Source organism: Pteropus medius, unplaced genomic scaffold, assembly GCF_902729225.1.
Source record: "Pteropus medius unplaced genomic scaffold, Ma_sr-lr_union100, whole genome shotgun sequence".
In the NCBI taxonomy this organism is placed as follows: Eukaryota; Metazoa; Chordata; class Mammalia; order Chiroptera; family Pteropodidae; genus Pteropus; species Pteropus medius.
In genome coordinates, this window is record NW_024349801.1 from 7903794 (window position 1) to 7925129 (window position 21336).

The following is a 21336-nucleotide window of genomic DNA, read 5'->3' on the forward strand; positions in this document are numbered from 1 at the left end:
AGTCACAAATTTCACAAGCACTGCCTTTCAGTGTTCCTGTAGGTCAATGGAGAAAAAAATGCTGACAAGGGCAAAGCGGAAAGCAGAGCTCCATGATACACGGCCTCTCCCTGACACTGGTCTTGGCCACCTTTTCAATAAGGCGTTTTCCCAACCTGTTGGGTAAGCTGTATACATTGCTAAGTACTTTCTGCTCCGTCCTGAACTAAGAAAAAAAAGCAAGACAATCATTTACTGAGGGCCCACATGGAAACACACATGGAGAATGGAGAGGAGACTGTAAGCAGCCACTGTCTGGGGCAGTGAGATGGCCTCCTCCCTTAGGTGGCTGCCATCCATTATCTTCCCTCCCTCTTCTTTGCTCTGGCATTTAACTCCCAGATGGCCCCCAGTAGGTCCTGATGTATGTTCTGCCTGTCCTGGGACACATCCGGCCACAGAGAGCCATGCCTTGGGACAGTCTCCCTATGGAGATCGAGCTCTCAACAGGACCTGCTGACTCCGTGAGCAGACATGTGCCACCATGCCTTATTAGCTGCCACCAGTGCCTTCCACCTACATTTAGACGCCTAACAGGTATGGGAAAGGTGTAGGTCTGAACCCTGCCCCAGGCCCCTACCAGCTGTGGGAGCTGGGCTCACCTTTCCCACATAAAATGGGAACAAGGGTAATAATCAGCCTTATGAGGCTGTGGCAAGGGTAAAATGGACCTGAGCTTAGCTGCAAGTTCCCGGCACAGAGAAGGTACTCAATAAATGCTAGTCCTTTCCCTTAGCAGCCCCAACTTGGAGACTCACGCTCGGCCTCTGAGACTGCCACACGGGCAACAAAGCGAGAGGACCTGCAGCTGTTACAGGGAGTGGGGAGGAGTGGCCCTCTTTGAGACCAGGAATGTAATTTTCCGGGGTTGTATTTCTGTCCTTGGCCTGGCTGTGACGAGAGCCCCTCCAGAGGCATGAGAGGAATTCTGAGTGTCCCCTCGATCATCCCGAGATGGCACATGGCCTTAAATCCTACATAGGGCCAGCCTCTCATCCTCCACAGCTCTCCAACCTACAGTAAAAATAATAGCTCAGGACATGTACCGGTCATTCCAGCCATACCCTGCTGGCTCCGTGAGGCCACAGGCCTGTCATAGCTTGTTCTAAACTGAAAATCAGAAGGCAAGAGAGACAAGGAGGCAGGGCGCATAGGGAAGCTGCCATGCATGCTCCACACTCCGATTCCGAGCCACGGGACAGGACGTGGACTCTTCGGGGGCAGGGAAGACCCTTCTCGCAGATATGGCCCCTGGCTCTTGAAAGTGACCTGTAAAGGACCACTTTCTCTTATGCGCTAGAGGACTCTGGACCATCCTATGCAGAGCTACAACCGGGAAATAAGGCAAAAAACCAGGCAACTGAAAGGGAGTGAAGACTATATGGAAACTCGGTTAGGTTTTTGAATGTCTGGTAAATTTACCTTTGGTATCACCTTTAGAAGTTATTTTCAAGGCAGCATCCTGAGCCCCTGAAGTCCTGCTTCCCCCAGCCCCTCAGGTGAGCCCCTGTTCTAAGAGCAAGCAGTTCTACATCCTTTTGGAATCGGGCACAATGCTGTAAGGATCACAAGCAAAGACAAGGGCCAATGGGGCAAGAATGCCACTTCGGCATGGCACGGAGAAAGGTATCCAATAACAGAGCGTGAAGGGAGAGAGGCCTTGACACAGTGGAACAAGGCTCCTCAGTTATGCAGTCTGGGAGACAAGAGATCTCTGCCTTCGTGCCTCTGGGTAACAGACCAGCTCGGAGCCATGCCAGGGACGGAGGTGACCACCCTAAATGAGCAACTGAGTCAGGACTTACCTTCCACTGCAGAGAATGGAACCACTGGTCTCGCAGGTAGCTGTTGGCAGCCTGAAAGACAAGAACAGGACAGCAAGGTCCGGTCACTGGCTTTAGCATTTCAGAGCATTTTACAGGCCAGCACAAGAGCCCAAGCCTGTCTGGCCAATAGGGTCTGCTCTGTGACCCTAACAACCTTCTGAGGAATTTGCCAAGCTGAACCCTTTGAGTACAAAACCAAAATAGAAGTGATAACCAGGGGGACTTTTCTGAAATAAGACCTCGCTGCCATCGTGTGCTTATTCTGCTAAGGTAGGCTTGACTTCAGACACTGGTGTCTGCAAGAGCTGTAACTAACTGCACACTTATCTTGACCCTTTCAGGATCACAGGAGGGGCCCAGATGAATTGGAATGTGGTATGGTGGTAGGATGATGGTGGTGGGAGCTGTCTGAGTGCTTCCTTTGTACGAAGCACTACTCCAGGCACCTGGTGGTTGTCATCAGCCCTCACAATAGCCCTATCAGGTGGGTGACACGATGCCTGTTTCACTGAAGGAAATACTGAGACCCTGGGATCTCACATCAACTACTTCAAACTCAGGTAGTCTAGTTCCCAAGCCTGGGGGTTTAACCACTGCACTTCCTGCCAGCTGCAGAAAGTCATGGTAGAAAGCAGCCAGCCTTGAACTCAGATGGACCTGAGTTAAAAATCACTGGGAAGAGAGCAAAACACACCATCCTAGTTCAGAGAGCTTGGGCAACTCAGCCTTAATTTTCTTATCTGTAAAATGGGGACAATGACTCTGATTGCAGGAATGTCATGAGGACTGGGAATGATCCCTGTAAGCATCTAGAAGCATGCTGGGCACACAGTAGATGATCAAACAGAAACGCAGCCACTGTTATTGTTAATCATCACCATCATCAAGTCTTCTCAAATACAGTGTGGGCCGAGGAAGGCTCTGTAGACTCTGATGCATGTCGCTGCTGCTCTCACCCCCAGTTCTAGCAGATTTGCTGATACCAACAGTAGTGTTTAAGGAACATTCAATGCGCACCAGACGCAACGCTAAGCCCTACACATGGATTGGCTCATTCAGTCCCTGCAGGGGAAGCTGGCACTGTCAACAGCTCACCTCTATGGCGCAAATGAGTAAACTGAGGCTTAGGAGGTTAAAAACTTTCCCGCAAGCTCACAGGCAGCAGGTATGAGGCCAGGACTTGAAGCCAGGCGGCCTCACGCTGTGAACCACACTGTTATGGCAGTCCAAGTTTTCCAAGTTTTCCACCCCACGGGCAGAGAAGGAAAAAAAATGCATCTGTTCCTGCCGGACTCCGTGGCCCTCTGCTCCAAGTGATCCTGACTCTGCCGGTCAAGAGACTCTCACAAAGGCCAAAGCCTCTCTCTAAACGCGAAAGTCCACCCCACCCAGGCACACACAGACACGTGCATGCACAGACGTATACAACTCTGGGTCACCCTCAGTCAAGGAGATCCAGGTCTCTCCACCTCTGCACCCTGATCCCCACGGAAACATCGGCTGTTCTGCCAGGGCAGAGTTTGGGGAAGTCTCTGGGCTTGAACAAACAAACCAGTTCAGTGGCCAATGCAGCAGAGAATCAGGTTCAGAGACTCATTCCAAACCCCGAGTAGAGTCACACCAGAACTCGGTGCCTGAGTGGGGAGAGGGCTAAGGGACACCCTCTGCGTGATGCAGGGACTTCTGTGGTGGCTGATTCTCCAACAAACCTGGGTTCAAGTCTGGGTTCTTCCATGGTCTAACGGTGTGACCTGGAGCAAGTTCCCTTATGATACAAAGCCTGTGACATCTGACTGGCATCTGCCACAGGGACCAGCAGTATCCCAAAGAGGGAGAAATGAGATGCCCCCAAAGGGGAGTCTGCCACAGGGACCAGCAGTATCCCAAAGGGTCTGTGGCTCCGTCACCTCCTGTCAAATGCTGAGCCAGCTCTGTGGTCCTGTGACAATTCTTGTTCATTAGGATGATAAAATACATCCCATGTTCACGGAGAGCAGTGCCAAGATCCCAACAATGAGATAATCCATGTAAAATGCTTACTTAGCGCAGAGCCCGGCACGTGCAAACACTCTACAGACGGCAGTGATCAGTATCAGCGGCAGCCATGGCCTGTGGTGTGCTAATAAATGTGTGACAACAGGCTCTCTGGGATAAAAAATATCACTGATCACGTGTGCTGACTTCTGTGCTGTGAATGATGGTACCTTGGCTGATTCTGTCCCCGGACCAGAGTTGGGAAGAGATGCATACTATCAGCTCTCAGAAGCCGGGACAAGCCAGTCTGAGTGGCTTCAGCACGCTCTCGGTCCACAACCAGGTCTCTGCTTTTTAACACACTGAGGTGGTCAGAGAAAGGGCAGGTGTGGTAGGCCGAATAAAGGACCCCCAAAGATTGTAAAAATCCTAATCCCCTGTGAATATATCTTAGGGGGACAAGGGGCTTTGCAGATGTGATTAAGAATCTTGAGAATGAGAAGACTATCTGGGCGAGCTAATGTAATCACAAGGGTCCTGAAAAGAGAGGCAGGAGGTCAGAGTCAGAGATGGAAGTAGAGGCCGGATGGTGTGGCCATGAGCCGAGGGTTGCGGGCGGCCTCTAGAAGCTGGAATCGGCAAGCAAACAGATTCTTGAGCTTCCAGCAGGAACCAGCCTTGGAGATACCTCGATTTTAGCCCAGTGGGGCCCATGTTGGGCTTCTGGCCTCTAGAACTGAAGATAATAAATCTGTTTTGTTTTAACCACTAAATTTGTCATCATTTGTCACAGCAACAGTAGGAAATGAATCTAGGAGGTACTGCCAGGGGGGTTTAGTGCTAACATGGGTTGTTCCATTGGTTCCGAGGGTCCACAGTGGGCCTGGGCAGTGCCTAGAAGGCGTCACTGGCTGGACTGAATGGCCAAGTGCAGACAGAAAGGAAGAGGAGAGGGAGAAAGAAAAGGGACCCTCATTTCTCCCTCTTCAGGGCCACTGGCCCCACCATGCTGCCCTATAAATAAATGACTGTGTGTGACCACCACAGTATCCCCAGGGCCTGAGGCATCAGCAAAACATGTTGAATGAGTGAGTGGACTATGAGCTCCTGGAGGGCAGGGTCTTATTCCCAAATCCCCAGCATCGATCAGCAGTACCGGGTACCATCAGGGCTGGCTGCACACAAACAGGGCAACGAACGGAGCACAGTGTAGGTGGTGTTTAGTGGTAAATGCTGACTCCCTTCCTCCACCTCAGCAACCAAATCTAACAGAGACCTGTCTCCCTTATGACCAGGCCAGCCCTTCCCGCTTTAAGGGTACCTTCCACGTGTGAGCCTCCATAAGGGATTTTTAAGGGGGCCTCCCAGCCCCTCTGCTGGCCATGTGTGAGCAGAGGACCCAGCAGGGTCAATCAGAAAAACTCTTGCCCAGGACTTGGGTCTTGAGCAAAATGGTGCCAAGATGAGAGGTTTGAGAATTCATTATGAGGTAGGGGCTGGGACATGGTCCCCCAACTGCCTCTGCTCCAATCCGTTTCCTAATAAGCCTGTTCTTCAGGCTCTCACCAATCTTTCTAGTATATTCCTTTCCTGTTTGAGATAGCTTGTGCCCACTTCAGCTGCTTGCATCCAAGAGTCTTGATGGATCTGTATGGACCCTCTGGACCTTTCTTCCTTCTCAAAAGTCTATGTTGCCATGCATCTTCCCTGCAGCTGTCTGTCCAGAAGAAGCCAACCAGCTCCCAGAGCAGCGGCTGCTTCTGGTTACGCCACAACCTCTCCTGGCATTCCCCAGGTCCCAGAGCTCACACGCCAGGTGATTTCTAGCCCTGATCAACAGATTTTCTCCTGCCCTCACGCCCGGTTGGCTCCTGCATTTCACAGAGGTACCCGCTGTCTAGAAGGAGCAGGAAGTTTCTTCAGTGACACTGACCACCACCTCGCCTGCCTCTGTCACCTCCCCTTTCATCCTAACCTGAGTTTTCCAAGTCTTTCCTCACAGGGGAGATTGAGAACCCTCTTCTCCAGACACATACGGCTTCCTGGCCAGTTCGACCCCACCCCCCATCCCCAGTGACTGTCTCAAACCTAGGAGGTCAGTGTGGCATATGGAAAAAAGGCAGGTTTAGGTGTGGCTTCAGCAGAGCAGGTTGTGGATCCCAGCTGAACACACCTGTGTGACTTTGGACCTCCCCATCTGTATGTAGCACAGGTGCAGGAAGCCTGCTCTCTGTGCGGGGATTCACTGAGATCTCGCAGGTCAGTAACAACAGCCTGATGTCACTGAGCAGGCATTGTGCGAACCGCCTTAAACACATCACTATGAAGTGAGGACGCGCATACTCCCATCTCACAGACGAGGAAACTGAGGTTCAGAGTAGGCTATAGGGCCCTGTTGCCCAGCCAGGAGTCTGATCCAGCCCCTGACCACACCATCGCCCTCACTGCCCACTGCTTCCCATCTGGCATGTGCTCACCCTTCTCGGCTTTCAAAACCCCTTGCCTTCCCTGATGCCTCGGCCAGGACCACCCTTCCTCCTCCACTTCCCTGCACCTCTTCCTGCCACTTGTAGGGGCCTTACGCCAACCCTGCGGTTTATCGACTCCACCCACAGGATTGGGAAAGGAGGCTGGATCCAGTAGGATTAACTGCAGCCTCCCCAGTGAGGCCAGTTAAAACGTCACTGAATGAATTAATTGCAGATAAAGCAAAGCACAAAGATGCTTTGTCAAGGAAGAGTCATACTGCCCGGCTCTCCTCTGCTCCCTCCCAGGCAGCAGGAAATGTCTCCTACCCAATGGGGGCTCACTGTTCTCCAGCCCGAATAGGAAGAGAGGCGGCCACATTCTCCCCTCCTCCCCTCTAGGCTGGCTGCACTTTGGAGGAAGACAGAGGCCTCAGCTGCACTTGTCCATTATAACAAATGAGGCTCTTTGAATCTGAGGCTCAAAGGGATTTCAAGGGTCACCCAGTCCAGGGGTTCTAAGCTTTCCGGGGATTTATGAGAACCTGAAACAAGCTATGGACTCACAGCCAAGTAAAGTACATATCTGTACACCACACACACATGCAGACACACACGGCACTGTGCAGGCAGTTTGATTATATCATCGACCACAGGTCAAGAACCTGACTCTAACCCAACCTTTCCTCTCCTGCCATGTTTCTGATGAGGAAACTAAAGCCTAGACTTGCTGTGGTCTCATCAGTGTCCTTCCCCCATGTTTCCAGCTCCCCTCTGGCACGTGGTAGCTAGACACAGCCAGGTGACTTGCTTTGGCCAGTGAACCCTGAGCTGATATGACCTGTGTCACTTCCGGTGGAAGCCTTTAAGAGGCAGTACACTATTTAGTAGATTCTCTTCCTCTTTCCCTGGTAACCAGGAATGTTCCAGATGATGCATGTTCCACCAGCTGAGCTCTCAGCTGACCCACCATGGACACTCGGCTGAGGGAGAAATAGTCCTTTGTTGTTTTGAGCCACTTAGAATTTGGGACTACTTGTCACTGTAGCATAACCTAGCATAGTCTGACTTCCCTGGATGAACATATGAATGGATGGATGGATGGATGGATGGGTGAGTGGGTGAGTGGATAAATGGATAGGAGGGTGGATGGATAGATGGATGGGCACATGGATAAATAGGTAGATGGGTGGATGGGTAGATGAATGGAAGGGTAGATGGATGGACAGACAGATGGATAAACACATGGGTGGGTAAACAGATGAATAAAGCATCACTATACCCATTCTGCTCATTGACGAATATGTCATGTGTAGCAGAATTTCAAAAGAACTATACAGCCTTGATAACTTCTCTTCTCCAAGTTGTATTTCACTACACTAGAAATAATCATGGCAGTTTTTTCCTGAATATCTACTATATACCCAGCACAGTGCTAAGTATTTTACATGTAATATCACTGATCCTCAAAACATCCAGGGAGGCAGGTATCATGGCTCCAGTTCACAGATAAATTAGAAGCCCAGAGAGGTTACTGCTGCTGTCCAAAATTACACAGGTGGAGAATGACAGAACTGGGCTGGGACTCAGGTCTGTCTGACGCCACAGCCTGCTCTCCCTACTGTCCACCCGAACATGAGAGCAACATGCTGGGCTCCACTGGGCTCCAGGAATTGGGCTGGGAAATCTGAAAGCATTATACTGATGAAGGGGGAAGAGGAAGGACTTGGCGCCTGTTTCCATCACCAGGAGGTTCCACCCCACAAACATGAAGGTGGGCCAGACTTTCCTCCAGAAGAGGGGTGGTGGCTTGTGGCACAAAGGCAGCCTCACAACCACTTCCACTCTTGCTGATGGAGTCAGAAAGGCTGCAACAAGGGTAGGCCATGAAATGCTCCTTCCTTCAGTTTGTCTAGTTTCAAAGAAGGACAGAGGCTGCCGGGGGAAGTCCGGAATCCCTGTGCAGACATCTCTAAGTGCCGTCCAAGGAAAGGAGAGGAGACTGGGCTGCGCTTGGCCAGAGGTGGGAGGGTGGGGGGCAAGTTTCTGGACAGACTTCCCATACACCTTATGGGCGGCTGAGCAGGGATGACCCGGTCCCCTGGGTCACAGGGCATAGCTCAGAGTCCCGAGGGTCACTCAGAGGAGATGAGATCCGAGCATGGGAAAGAGGTCCTGGAAGAGGCAGGCCTGCTCAGGCCGGCGCCAACTTCTCTTAGTGATAAATCTTTCGAATACTGAAAGGGCCTCGTTCCAGGCAAATTCTGCTTAATTTCCTCTTTTAAAGTTGCCAAGTTCTCTCTCATTGTTGTATTGTCTTGAGAGGTGAGAAAAACAGCCAAGGGTACAGTGGGGGTGACTGTTCCCAAGTTCTCCTTCCCCGGCCCGACGTCTTAGGGAAAAAACAGCACGTGCTCTTTAGACCGGAAAGGTCCTTCTCTCCAGCTTCCAGTAAGGAGAAAACCCACCCTGTGCCTGCCTCGGCTGCCAGTGTTTGGGGTAAACAGTTGCCCGGCCTCCTGGGGGACTTTTGGGAACGTCACTGAGAAGAGAAGGTCTCGGAAACCACTCCAGAAGGAAGGAAGCAACTGCTCTCGGGGAAGGAGGCTCTCCTCGGTCTGGTGCCTCCCGCAGCCTTGTTTTAGTAGCAGTGGCCTGCTCCACTTCTCACTGCGAGGCAGAAATCCCCAGAAGATGATCTTCCTCCACATGGCTCTTTAACGCCCACCACCCTGGGGAGGGGGGCTGCCCAAGATGCTTTCGCAGCACCATTTATGTGCTTATGTAGTTCCCTCCTCACAATGAAACACCAGCAGAAAGGGCATTAAGGGAGGAAAGAAGATAAATAGGTCTTTTCTGCACCCAGGGATTCTAATAACATGGCATTAGGGAGTTCACGCTGAAAATCACAAAGCATCCAGAAACACACCAATTGGACCCAGCCTGGAAGGCTGGTGCTTTTGTCTGGCAACTGGACCTGCTGGCAGATTGCTGGGTGTCACCGAGTTGGGGAGACGGCATGCTTGCCTAAGAGCATCTCTTAACCTTCCTTGAACTCAGATAGGTCAGCTCCCCAAGGTCTGAGTGAGGCACCAAATTCCAACACCAACAAAGCAGCTTTGTAAAAAGGTCCCTGGGAGAGTGACAGAGATGGAGAGAATGGAGAGAGGAGAAGAGAGAGAGAGTTAAGTCAAGACACACAGAGAGAAGGGCCAGGGTGGGGAGAGGGGCCTGGAGGAAGACACCAGAGAAAAAGAAACTGCAAGAGAAGCAGGGAGTGAGAGAAAAAGACAGAGCGAGAGAAAGGGGGTGGAGAAGGGGGAAAGGAAGGAGGGGGAGACATGAGAAAAGTGTCAGAGACAGAGGAAAACAGATGCCATGGATACCGAGAACCTTCAAAATGTGTGGGGGAGGGGGAGGGGAGAGCTGGGAGGAGGGGAGGGACGGGAGGGGAGGGAGGAGACCAGGCAGGTTTCAAGCCCCTGCCATCGCCCCTATGTAGACAGTAGCTGTGCTGCACCCAGCAGGATGGGACCCTGTTCAGGGATGCAGGGATGCAGAGATGCTGGAACTCTACAGACCCGCCTGCATTCTGAGGCCATCTCCCCTGGGAGGGGGCGTCCAGTGTATGCAGCATGGTTCAAAATGGAAAGTTCTAGGGTCGAGCTCATCCAATAGAACTTTAGGTGATGATGGAAATGTTCTTGATCTGTGTTGTCCAACACAATAGCCACTAACAATATGTGGCTACTGAGCACTCGAAATGTGGCTAGTGGAACAAGGAACTGCATTCTTAAGTTGAGTTAATAAATTACATTTAAAAGCAAACAACCCTGTGTGGCTAGTGGCTACTGCAGGGATAGCACCACTCAAGACACTGTCATCTGCTGACAACCCGCACTCAGAAGAAGCTCCTCAAGTCCACCTTGCCCCTGAGCGCCCCCGGCTGCTTCTCAGGCCTCCCTCCCACCTGGAACAGGGAAAACTGCTCTGTCGTGCCACAGCTCTGGGTCTTGTCATGTGAATGAGGACAAGCCCAAAGCAAAAGAACCCACAGACTGCCACAACGACATGTGAGGAGTGCCCTGCCCTGCACCTCGGACCACCACCCTTGGGCTCCAGGTGCTCCCGGCCACTCCATAACCACATGGACCCCTCAGCCTGGAGTGGAGCCCATCTTTAAGGTGACCTGACACCCATTTATGTAACAAGATGGCCACACACCATGACCCATGAATCATGGGAGGCAGGGCAGGAGAGTGACAACAAGCAGGAAGCAAGGTAGAAGCTGATGGAAATGGCGGCGAGGGAGAAACAGAGGTGGGCGCACGGTGGGCACGGGCGAGATGCACCCACCTGGTCTCTGCTGGGTGATGGAGTAGAGGCTACCTCTGCTTCCTCCGCCCCAGCTGAGTCCAGCTCTGGATCCCAAGAGCTGGTGCCACCTTCTCCTCCTCCCACTCTCCTGTTCCAGCCCCTGGCCCCTGGGCTGTGAGGGCTGCCGTCCATTGGAGCAGGGGGGCAGTGAACATGGGGGATGCCGGAGCAGCCGCAGGCCCATCCGTCTGTCAGCACAGCGGGAGAAGCTCTGACGTGAGGCCACTGCTGGGTGCAGCCCCAGCCAGGCGAGTCATCACAGCCAGCCCGCAGCCACGGCCTGGGTTAAAGAGACATCCCAGGCGCCGCCCAGTGACACACACCTCTCCAAGCCTCACTGCCCCTCTGTCCCCAGATGAGTGACACTCAGGGTACTTACTTCCTTGAAGAGACCACTGTCCTCCCAGCTCCAGAAGCAATGAGGTCCTGTGCTGCTCCTACTGGCAGAGTGGGGACCGCTATACCTAGAGAGATGGGGGCTCAGGGCCTCCTTTCTCTAGCTAGACTATTTCAAGGGTTTCTCTCTCTCCTGCTTCCCTCTGGGACTCACACATCCAGCCCTTTTTGCCCTGCAACCAGACTGATCCCTCTATTGTCCCCCTTACCCCTTAGGAGCTTTTAATGGCTCCCGACTGCCCTCACAATACAGCCACTGGTTCTTCACTCAGCTAACGAGACCTGCATGATCTAAGTGTGACCCAGTAGCTGTGGATGCATCCACGGGGCCCTGAACCCGCCTCCCTTCTCCTGCAGGGCAGCCAACAGCCCCTCCCCTACAAACATGCTTCATTCCCGGGTTCACTCCGCCCAGAGTGTGTGCCCACCATCTTGGCATACCCCCTTTATGCCCAGTTTCGATGTCACCATCCCTGGCACCCTGGGCCAAGTGAGTCACTTCTTACTTTGGGCTCCTAGTCTTCCGGGACATGCCTCAATTTTAGTTATTACCTCTACAGTCCTTTGTTTTTGGCTCTTCTCCCCAAAGGGCTCAGCAGCTCTTCAAGGATGGGGCCAAAGGGCTTATTCGCCTTCCTCCCCCCAGCGCAGGGGACAGGCCGGCTCTGTGTTCTGTGACTCAGATGGGATTTTCTCAGCACCCATCTTCTCTCAGCTTTCCATGGAATCCTGCCAGTGCCTCCCTCGCCTTCCACTGCTGCTCCGCCCCCAGCCCAAGGCGGCCAGGACCGACCACCTCTTTCATAGACTCGATAGATAGGCAGGCCTGGTTTTGGTGTCCTCCAAGAGATGACAGGAAAGAATGGGACTTTTCTAAAGGATGTTTAGTTGTTACACTGATCTTGTCGAACTTCTGAGCATTTCTCAGAGGCCTAACTGCATGCCTCTTGGCTCCAATGTTGTTATACAACCCAGTGGCCACTTATGAAATGGGTTTTAGACAGCGTCTCTTTGGGCTCAGAGCAGGTCTCCCTGGAGTAACAGAGTTAGAAAGAAAATGGCCCTAAAAGAAAAGCTCAGGAAGACTGTTCTCCCAATGACAAGAGAGTTCATTTTCTCTAAATGAGGGGTTTCTAACTTGGGGCGCCTGTTGAAAATTGGGGTGACTCTCCCTGAGATGATCTAGAACACATCGCATGTATGTACTGCAGCAGCCAGTTATTTTTTCTGCCATAATTCCTTTCTTGGTAAACCAACCTCTTTCGGTACACGAGGTGCAGGTAGGGCTATTGGGGTACAAAGCCATCTGTGGTAAGGATGGACACATAATCCAAGGCAGTGCATTCCCTGGGGTGCATGGGGCTGGAACAGAGCCAGTAAGAATCTTCCATGAGATTTTATAGAAAAATAACGGGGGAAAAAATGGGCTCTCACATTTTTAAGGATTATAAGTTCCAAGAATGGAGCTTGAGAATGGCAGAAGTCCATCTCCCCCACCACACGGAGAGACCCTGCCTGACAATAAAGCCAACACTGAGAAACAGAGCCAGCAGATGGGGGCTGGGCGTGGGGGGAGGCACGCTGGAGGGAGATATACTGAGTATTAATGTTATCATCTGACTCCTGGATCCATCTATGCCTGAAGGCCTCTCTTAGACTTCTCAGTTACTTTAACACAGTAACAGCATCAAATTCTCTTTTTGCTTCAGACAGTCTGAATACTGTTTGCATCATTTCTAACCAACAGTCCTGAGCAATATACACAAAATACATACTTTTCCAAGGACTTAGCTCATAGAATCATCAGAGTCTCAAAAGACTTAAATCTGCGAAAAGAAGCCTCCTCACTCGAAGCAGATCAAAAGGTGACATCTGTTGCTTACTTGCTTTTTAAGGCCTAACAACGTGCTGGTATGCCTCAGTTTCCTCATCTGTAAAATGGAGATCAAAAACCTATTTCTCAGGTTTGTTAAAAGAAATAAAAATACAATGTGTAAAGATCCTAGACTGTGGCAAGCACGCAGTAGGTGCTCAATCATGTGTACTTCCTCTTCCTTTCCTGCAGTGAGCCCCGGGGTATATTTTTCTTGTACTTGGAGAAAAAAACACCCTAAGTTGAACAACCTTTCCTCCTGTTAGCTGGCCGCCTCCCACCAACAGAAGAGAGGAGAGTGAGTGAGTGGGGCTGGGAGAAGAAACTGCTTGTTCATGTTTATTTCTCCTACCTGCAGTAAAACAGTTCCCCCAGGAATTGTGAGCTGTAAACAGTACTTCGGGGCGTTCTCCCAGGACAGCAGCTGAACGTCTTCAATAGCGCTGTAGGAGACTGAGTTTTCCATGTACCCAGTTGGCTGTAGCAAAAAAAAAGAAAGAAAAAGAAAAGACATGCATTGGTTACAGGATCAGGCACAACATCTGCACCTCAGAATAAGGTTCTGGAAAACAACCCCACTGTAGCAGCAAGCAAACCTAGCTGGTACATACAGATACCTGGCAACCCTAGGGACCGAAAGAACTCCATCTTTCTGAAGTGGCAGTGTCCAGCTGCAGGGGGGAGCCGTGGTGGAAACGCACCTGCGTATTTAGTAGTACAGCTGGGATGAGGCTGGGGCACCTTGAGGGCAAGACCTGTGCACTGTTCCTCTAGGCATCAGCGGGGCCCGGTGCAAGCAGAGCCTGGATCCCTCCACCCCTCACCGTGTCCAGGCTGCCGCTGTCCAGAAAGAAGCCACATCCCCTCTCCCAGTGTCATCTCCCTGCCTCGTTCGCCTCCCCATGATACCAGTTCTCAACTCAACACCTTGGGCTACGTTACAGGTTGGCACATTCGATCCCCCTATCGCCCTGCTCAGCATCCTTCAACGGCTCCGAGGCCTGACCGCAAACTTGACGTTTCCATCCACCACTGACAGGCCCCACCGCGAGTCTCCTCCCCGTTTCCGAGCTCCCACACACAGGCCTGCTGACAGCACAACTCTCACCCTGCTCCTTGTCCCAGAAAGGCCACAGCCCCGCCCTAGTCATCTCCTCTTCCACTCCCCAGGTTTCAGCTCAACAGGACTTCTAGGGGGAGCCTGCGACCCTCCAGACCCCATAACCCACTCAGTTGCATTGCTGCTTGAGCAATGCTCAACACACCCGGGTTAATTATTGTGAACTTATATCATCTATTATCTATTTAATGTCCGCCTCCTGGCCAGGCTGCAGCTCCATGAGGTCAGGCCCATGTCTGTCTTGGTCCCTGCTCTCTTTCCCCGGAGCCTGGCACGTGGCAAGGGCTCAACAATTTGTGCGAAAAGAAAGAATGACAAAGGCCATCATCATCGGTCAGTGCGGGGGGAGAGTGGAGCAAGAGAAATTCATAGCCGCTCACTGCCCTCTGCGTGAGCTCTGCTGTCACAGGAGACTCCAGGGACCAGGGGGATGCACTGACCATCAGGTATCAGCAAGTGCCCGTGTCGCCCTGGCCCCAGGAAGCCAGACTTCAGCAGAATCAGAGGCAAGTACAGCACAGCTAAGAAAAACAGCTAACATTTTCCAGTCCTTGACAGGTGTCAAGCACTTCCCAGGCACGTGGCAAGTGCTATTTCCTTTAATCCTCACAACGGTCCCATGGGGCAGGCGCTGGGCCATTCCCATCACACAGATGAGGAAGCTGAGGCTCAGGAGGTCACTTGACTTGGCCAAAGCCACCCAGCTGGGAAGGACCGTGTCTGGGATCGAACTCGGCCGCTGCCTGGGGAATCAGCAACCTGACCACTACGCTGTGCTGCAACCAGGAGGCAGCTGTTCTCAATACTCTGTGATTTAAAATCCATGGTCCAACAAGCTAAGTTTACCAGAAGGATTCAGGACCTCCATGAGGTTTTTAAATTTCAGTTTTTCTGCCCAAGTTGAGATATGGTGATGGTAGAGGAGGAGAAGGTTGAGGGCTTAAGCTGCCTCAGATCTCTCTGATATGATCAGTCACCAGGCTCTGGACGTAAGAGTGATTGATTCATCAATTGATTTGTTTATTCATTTGTTCACTCATTCATTCATTCATCTGACAGATATTTATTGAGTACCTACTAGGTTCCAGGATCCATGCTGGGTGCTGGGGATACAGCAGTAAATGAGACAGGAGCCTGGTGCAGCAGACACCAACAAAACACCCAATAAACTACTGGAGAGCAGCAGTGCTCCACCAAGAATCAAAACAAGGTGTGGTGACAGGTGGCTGAGAGCTAAAGTGCTGTGGAAAAATGGAGACAATGTGCATCCCAGAGCTCATGGCCAGTGCAAAGAGCCAGCGGCAGGCACAAGCTGGGAGTGTACGAGGAGGACTCAAAGGCCAAACGGAGGGAGGGCTGGGGTAAGGAATACCTGGGAGAGATGATTAGGCCACTCCAGGAGGGACTTAGAAGCACAGCTGGGGGTCTGAGTATTACCCCCTGGGGTGGAGTCTGCAGAGGCTTTAGGCAATTTTCATAGCACCACTGGGACTGCTGCTGGAAGAGCAGACTCAGGAAGAGTGGGCGGAAGCAGGGACGGAACAGCCTGGAGGCTGCAGCAAGGTCCAGGTGCACGACCAGGCAGCTCAGACCCGGCTGGGTGGGGCGGCAGCCAAGTTCATCCGGCCCTTCTCACCAGCATGTGGCCCACCCTGGGGTACCAACCCAGGGGCCGCCTGATGACAAAGATGGATATCTCAGCGTCCCACAAAGGCAAATGTGGGGGCTCCCCTTCACCCTCTGCCCTGTTCCAGCATCCCCTGCACGATTATGTTCTCAATACTCTGCAACGAATGACTCAGCATCAACAGCACATCTTGTCCTGAGAGTACCAGTGGAACCGGGGGTTTGGGGGGTTTGTTACATGTTCATTTTCCAAACCCACATTCAAATATTTATCGTGTTCGGGGCTGTCTGTCTCCAGCTAGTGTTTCGGCACCAGGAGAGCAGGAATTTTCACCTGTTCTGTTCCAAGTGTCTAAACAATGCCTGACACTGAGGAGGTGATTATTCTCTTAATAAATGAAGGAATATTTTCCTAAATTAAAAAGTGTCCATCTGCATATTACTTATAACCGCTATGTATAACTCACTTTTAGAAAGATGCTTTTTTGTTCATTATTTTAAAAATTAAACTTAAAAACAAAAAATACATTTTTAAAAAATCTCCTTTAGGAAGCAAAAGCACCTGGGTGCCCATAAACGCTGAAGGCCTTTCCTTCATGGCCCACATCCAGATCTCTCCCCTTGTCCAGGTTCTGCTGGCCTCCAAATCCCAGCCCACTGACCCCTAGAGAGGCACAGAGGCCAGAGGACATGGGCTATGATGTGATTGCTAGTTCATCTGGAAAATCGCTGGACCAGACCAAATGACACAGAAATATGAAAATCTATTCTGAAAATCCCAATAAGGGTATAGCGTGACCACACCAGGCTGGACTTGATTATCCAAACCAGCAAATGGCCAGACTCATTCCTTCAGAATCGCACCTTGGGCACACAAGCAGAAGGCCTCAGGACTTCTACTTCCCACTACGGCCTCCATGGAGACAGTAAGACAGGGTGAGACACCGTCCAGGGCCTGCACTAAGCCCATGGCAACACACCAGACAACCACCATTGACACATGTGACTTGGCATGAGGGAGGGCTCACTAACTGCCTTGTCTGCCTTTCTCATGACCCTGCTTTAGTTGTCTCAATGTGGCCTTGATTAGAAATTGCAACACGGGCTCTGGGGGGAAAGGTTGGATATAAATAAATACATACCGTTTTTTAATAGCAGATATACTGCTTACCCACTGTCTGAAGCAATACTGGCTAAAAGCAAAACTTGTAGAATCAGCCAGACCTGTGTTTGATCCACTTACTGTGTGTCTTTAGGCAAGTTACCACACCCTTCTGAGTCTGTTTCCTCTAATGATAAAATGAGAATTTAATAGATAGAATTATCAGGAGCCTTAAAGGGAATCCAATTTGTTAAGGTTTTAGCAGAGCATCTGGAACATGCTGAAAAGCTCGATAAAATGAAATATTGTGAGAAAGACTAAACTTTATCTCTGGGGTCTTCCTCCCCCAAACCCATAATTCTGGTCTAACCATGAGAAAAACACCAGCCAAAGCCCAATTGAGGGACGTTCCTCAAAATACGTGACCAATACTCATCGAAAACAAGGAAAGTCTGAGCAACTGTCCCAGCCAAGAGAAGTCTACAGAGACACTGTGACTAAATGTACTGTGCGATCCTAGATGGGATCTTGAGACAGAAAAAGGACATTAGGTAAAATATAAAGAAACTGAATAAAGTACGAACATTAATAACAGCGTAACAACATTGGTTCATTAGCCGTGACAAACGTATCATGCTATCTCATGCTATCGTAAAGTGTTAATGGGGGCAAGGGGGTGAGGGGTGTAAGGGAACTCTCTGTACCACCTTTGTAACTTTTCTGTACACCTCAAACTGTTCTAAAATAAAATGTTTATTAAGAAAAATTAACTGCTGCCACTCCTACTATTGTTGTTACTATTACCATCGCCATCATCTTCATCGACGAGCCAAGACAGTCTATGAGGCTTGGGAAGGAAATGAGACAGATCGGGATCAAAAGCCCCCGAACGCTGCTCTTTGGATTGAGGCATAAACTGCTGCTGACCAAGGACCTCCCCCCTCCTTCATCCGAGGTACTTTCACACTCTTGGGAGGATTTTTCAGATAACTGATAACTCCTTGGTCATCTGAACATGATGATCAGAACCAAGGTGGAGGAGATTCCTGCATGGGGTAAAGGCTGAGTTAGATAAAAAAAAATTAAACTCACCTCCACTTGAGGAAAGCTAGAAAATCCAGCTCCAAGGGGTACATTTAAAAGAACAATAAGCAGATTAAAAGTTATTTCCACATGTAAAAGCAGTACAAGATTTACTGTGATTCCATTTTTGTGACATCCCAGAATTAGCAAAACTCTAGGGTATGGAATCAGACCAGCATTAGCCAGCAGCCGAGACAGGAAAGGAGATGGGTTACCCAGGGGCATGTGAGAATGTTCTGGGTGATGGAAATATTCTATATCTCAATTGTAGTGGTGGCTACTGGACTGTATACGTTTGTCAAAACTCAAGATCTGCCCTCAAAAAGAGTGAATTTCACTGAATGTAAATTATGACTCAAACTGGACAAAGAAGGAACAATGCATGAATATTCAAAATAATTTGGGAGATGATAAATTTAATGAAATCCTTCAGATAAAAATCATATCAAGAGCACTCATTAACACTTTGGCATATTACCTTCCTGACTGTTTTTATACATATATATTTTTCACAGAGCCCAAATCATGCAGCACATATAATTTTGTAACTCACCTTTTTTCACATAATGTTACGTCATGTGTACAGCCCATATTCTGAACAATAATCCCCAGAACCATCGTGTCAGTGGCTATAAAATATTAGGCCACCATTTATTTATTTATCGCCACTCTTACCCCCTCTCCCCACGGACAGTGCAGTAGTTTCATCTTCTGCTCCTCTAAACAACTCCACAATGAACATCCTTATTAAACATGTTTTTCTACCCTATATTTAGGATTATTTTTTAGGCCAGATTCCCAGAAATGGAATTACTGGGACAAAGGGTAAGAAGCTATTTTACATCATTGCCAAATTGCTCTCATTAAAGAGGTATTAACGAGAATTGGGGAGCCCTGGCTAAGACTGGGGAGACTTTGTCCTGGGCCCCCAGCTTGACTGGGTTCTGCCAGAAGCCATGCTCTGACTGGGTGATTTCAGTGTGAGCACCTGGTAGCTGAGTGCCTGCAACGTGACCACACCACAGGGGTGTCGGAGTGGCAGACGTCTGACAAGCCAGGGTCCTGGCTCCTGGGGACACTGCTTTCCTATAGGAGTTAGGCCACAGGTCGCGAGTGCTTTTGTCTTTTTATTCTCAGGGATTGATAAGAGACTAGGCTGAGGTTTTAATATTTGTAAGACCAGGAGAAGAATGCTCTCCCTGTGTTTTTGTTTCTGAGACAAGCTTCTTCACTGGTGTCCCCTCAGCGCCTGGATCTGGGCTATAGAAAGCAGGACCAAGAAGGGCCTCATTGGGGGGCCTGCAATGACCCCCCCACACTAAGCCTTCAGAGCTGACCCTCCAAACTGGGGACTTTCTTGGACTTCCCAGATGGGCAAGGAGGGGCGTGACCAAAGACCCCTGAAAAAGCCCCCACTGAAACCCATTCTTCCTCCCTACCCCATCTTCACATCCACCTGCCTTTCTGGGGAGCCAGCTCCCTTCTGCCCAAACCTTCCTGCTGGTTTCCATGGGGATTCCTGTAAAAGTGAATATGAATCATGATGTCAGAGGCCCCCAAGACAAGGCTTCAGGCTGACTCAAGGCACATGTCAACAAGGCACCAGCACCATTTTGAGGAAAGAGGCTGTGGACCCCGGAAGGAAAAGCTGGTTTGGAAACACCCTCAAAAAGCTTGCTCTGGTGGGAGGAGAATGTGGAAGGCTGGGAAACCTTGGCCAGCTGGGGACCCGGGCTGAGACCAGCAGGCTGTGTGTCACGGTGGGGGTGGGGGGGGGGCTGCCGCCCTGGCAGCCTGCTGGGTATGCCACGCTGTGGAGCATCTCCATTCTCCATGAGTGGAAGTCGCCTGAGTCATTGCGCAGGAGACCCACACTGCACAGCCTGGTTCTAGGGTGACTCTCTGTAACCCCTACCGTCAGTCTCTACTGACCACTACCTGCTATGTGTCTCTGGATTTGCCTGTTCTGGACCTTTCCTATCAACAGACTCATACAAAATGCGGTCCTTTCTATCAGGCTCCTTTCATTTACTGTTTGATGTTCATCCATGTTGTAGCACATGGTAGTATTTCATTCCTTTTTATGGCTGAATGATGTTCCATCGAATGAACACTAATTAACACCATTTCTTGTGTACCCATCCATCAGCGGATGAACATTTAGGTTGTTTCTACCTTTTGGCGACTGTGAAGAGCCTGCTGCATATTTTTTTCAGTGGCAAGAAGGACACATGCTCTGCAAACACCATGCTCATGAAGTCCCTTCCACCCAGAACGGCATAGGTGCCCCTAGTCAATGTTTATCAAGCAGTTACCGTGTGGCCAGCACCATGCTGAGAGCTGTATATGCATTATCTCATATAATGGTACAACACTGGGGGCACTGTATTTACCCCTATTTATCTACACGCTACAGTAGAAGAAACTGGCACAGAGAGGTGATGACATGTCGCTGGCCCCTGCTTTTAAGAGATAAGCCTGAGATTCAATCTCACAATGCCCGACACTATGACCTCCATCCATCCCTGTGCTCTGCCAAACTCCTCTGGCCAGATCCAAACTCCGACGTGCATATCTGTGTGCACATACAACACAAGCAAGTGCTAAGCTACAAAGGAGCTGGGACCAGAAAGGGGACAGAGCCAGACCTGGCACAGCAGGACTCCGAGAATCTTCCTGCCCGCTGCCACCCAGCACTGCAGGACCCGAGGCCACCTATGGCTCCACTCGGCCTCGGGGGCAGAAATCCACACATGCTCATTTGGGAAAGGCCTATCAAAATATTTTGATGTTCTCTTTAATCCCACAAAGGGAAAGTCATACAGCAAAAGCAAAGCAGCAGGTAATGATCTGCTGCTAGTCGGGCCAGTGGGCCTCAGTCCCAAAGCAAATCTCCTCAAACGCCTTTCACACTTCCCCCTCCCCTGTTCCCACAAACCAAAGACACTGAGCATAACTGAACCTTTTCTGGTTGGCCCAGGGCCACAGTTGTTATTTCCACCCTCCGCTGGTGAGCAATGCAGCCCGGCAATGCTCTTGGTGACACCAGGGGAGAGAAAGCTGCTTGCTGCTATACTTCCTGGCCTCGGGGAGACTGTGTCTGCTTTGCATAGTGTCTCCAATCATTCTCTTGCTGCCAAATGGCTACTTCCTATTGCTGCCAGTGTACCTTCCGCCACATTCTACCTCACAAGGTTACCGCTCCTCTGTCGTAGCCTGTGAAACCAGCGTGTCGAGCATGTTAGAGGTACGTGTAACGTAAAGTAACTGGGTTTTGAGCAAGAAAGCCTCTTGAAATAAAAATACATCCTTCTTATGTTTTATGGTGTTTTGATCTTATCTTGGCAGTGGAGGTGATTTAACTTCTTCACAGCATAAACAACGCTCAGTCAGCACTGTCCAACAGAACTTTCTGTGATGATAGAAATGAACTGCAGCGGCACTGTCCAATGCCG

General features: G+C 50.4%; 1 protein-coding gene across 2 annotated transcripts in view; it reads right to left on the reverse strand.

The window, feature by feature from the left end:
* The window catches only part of CMIP (c-Maf inducing protein), a 229082-nt gene that overhangs the window by 73718 nt on the left and 134028 nt on the right, over positions 1-21336 (reverse strand). For both annotated transcript variants that reach the window (XM_039888811.1, XM_039888812.1), the window contains exons 2-3: positions 13303-13428; positions 1845-1895 (exon numbers count right to left, since the gene is read on the reverse strand). In XM_039888811.1, the coding sequence (XP_039744745.1) occupies positions 1845-1895; positions 13303-13428 (177 nt within the window). The remainder of the gene's footprint in view (positions 1-1844; positions 1896-13302; positions 13429-21336) is intronic.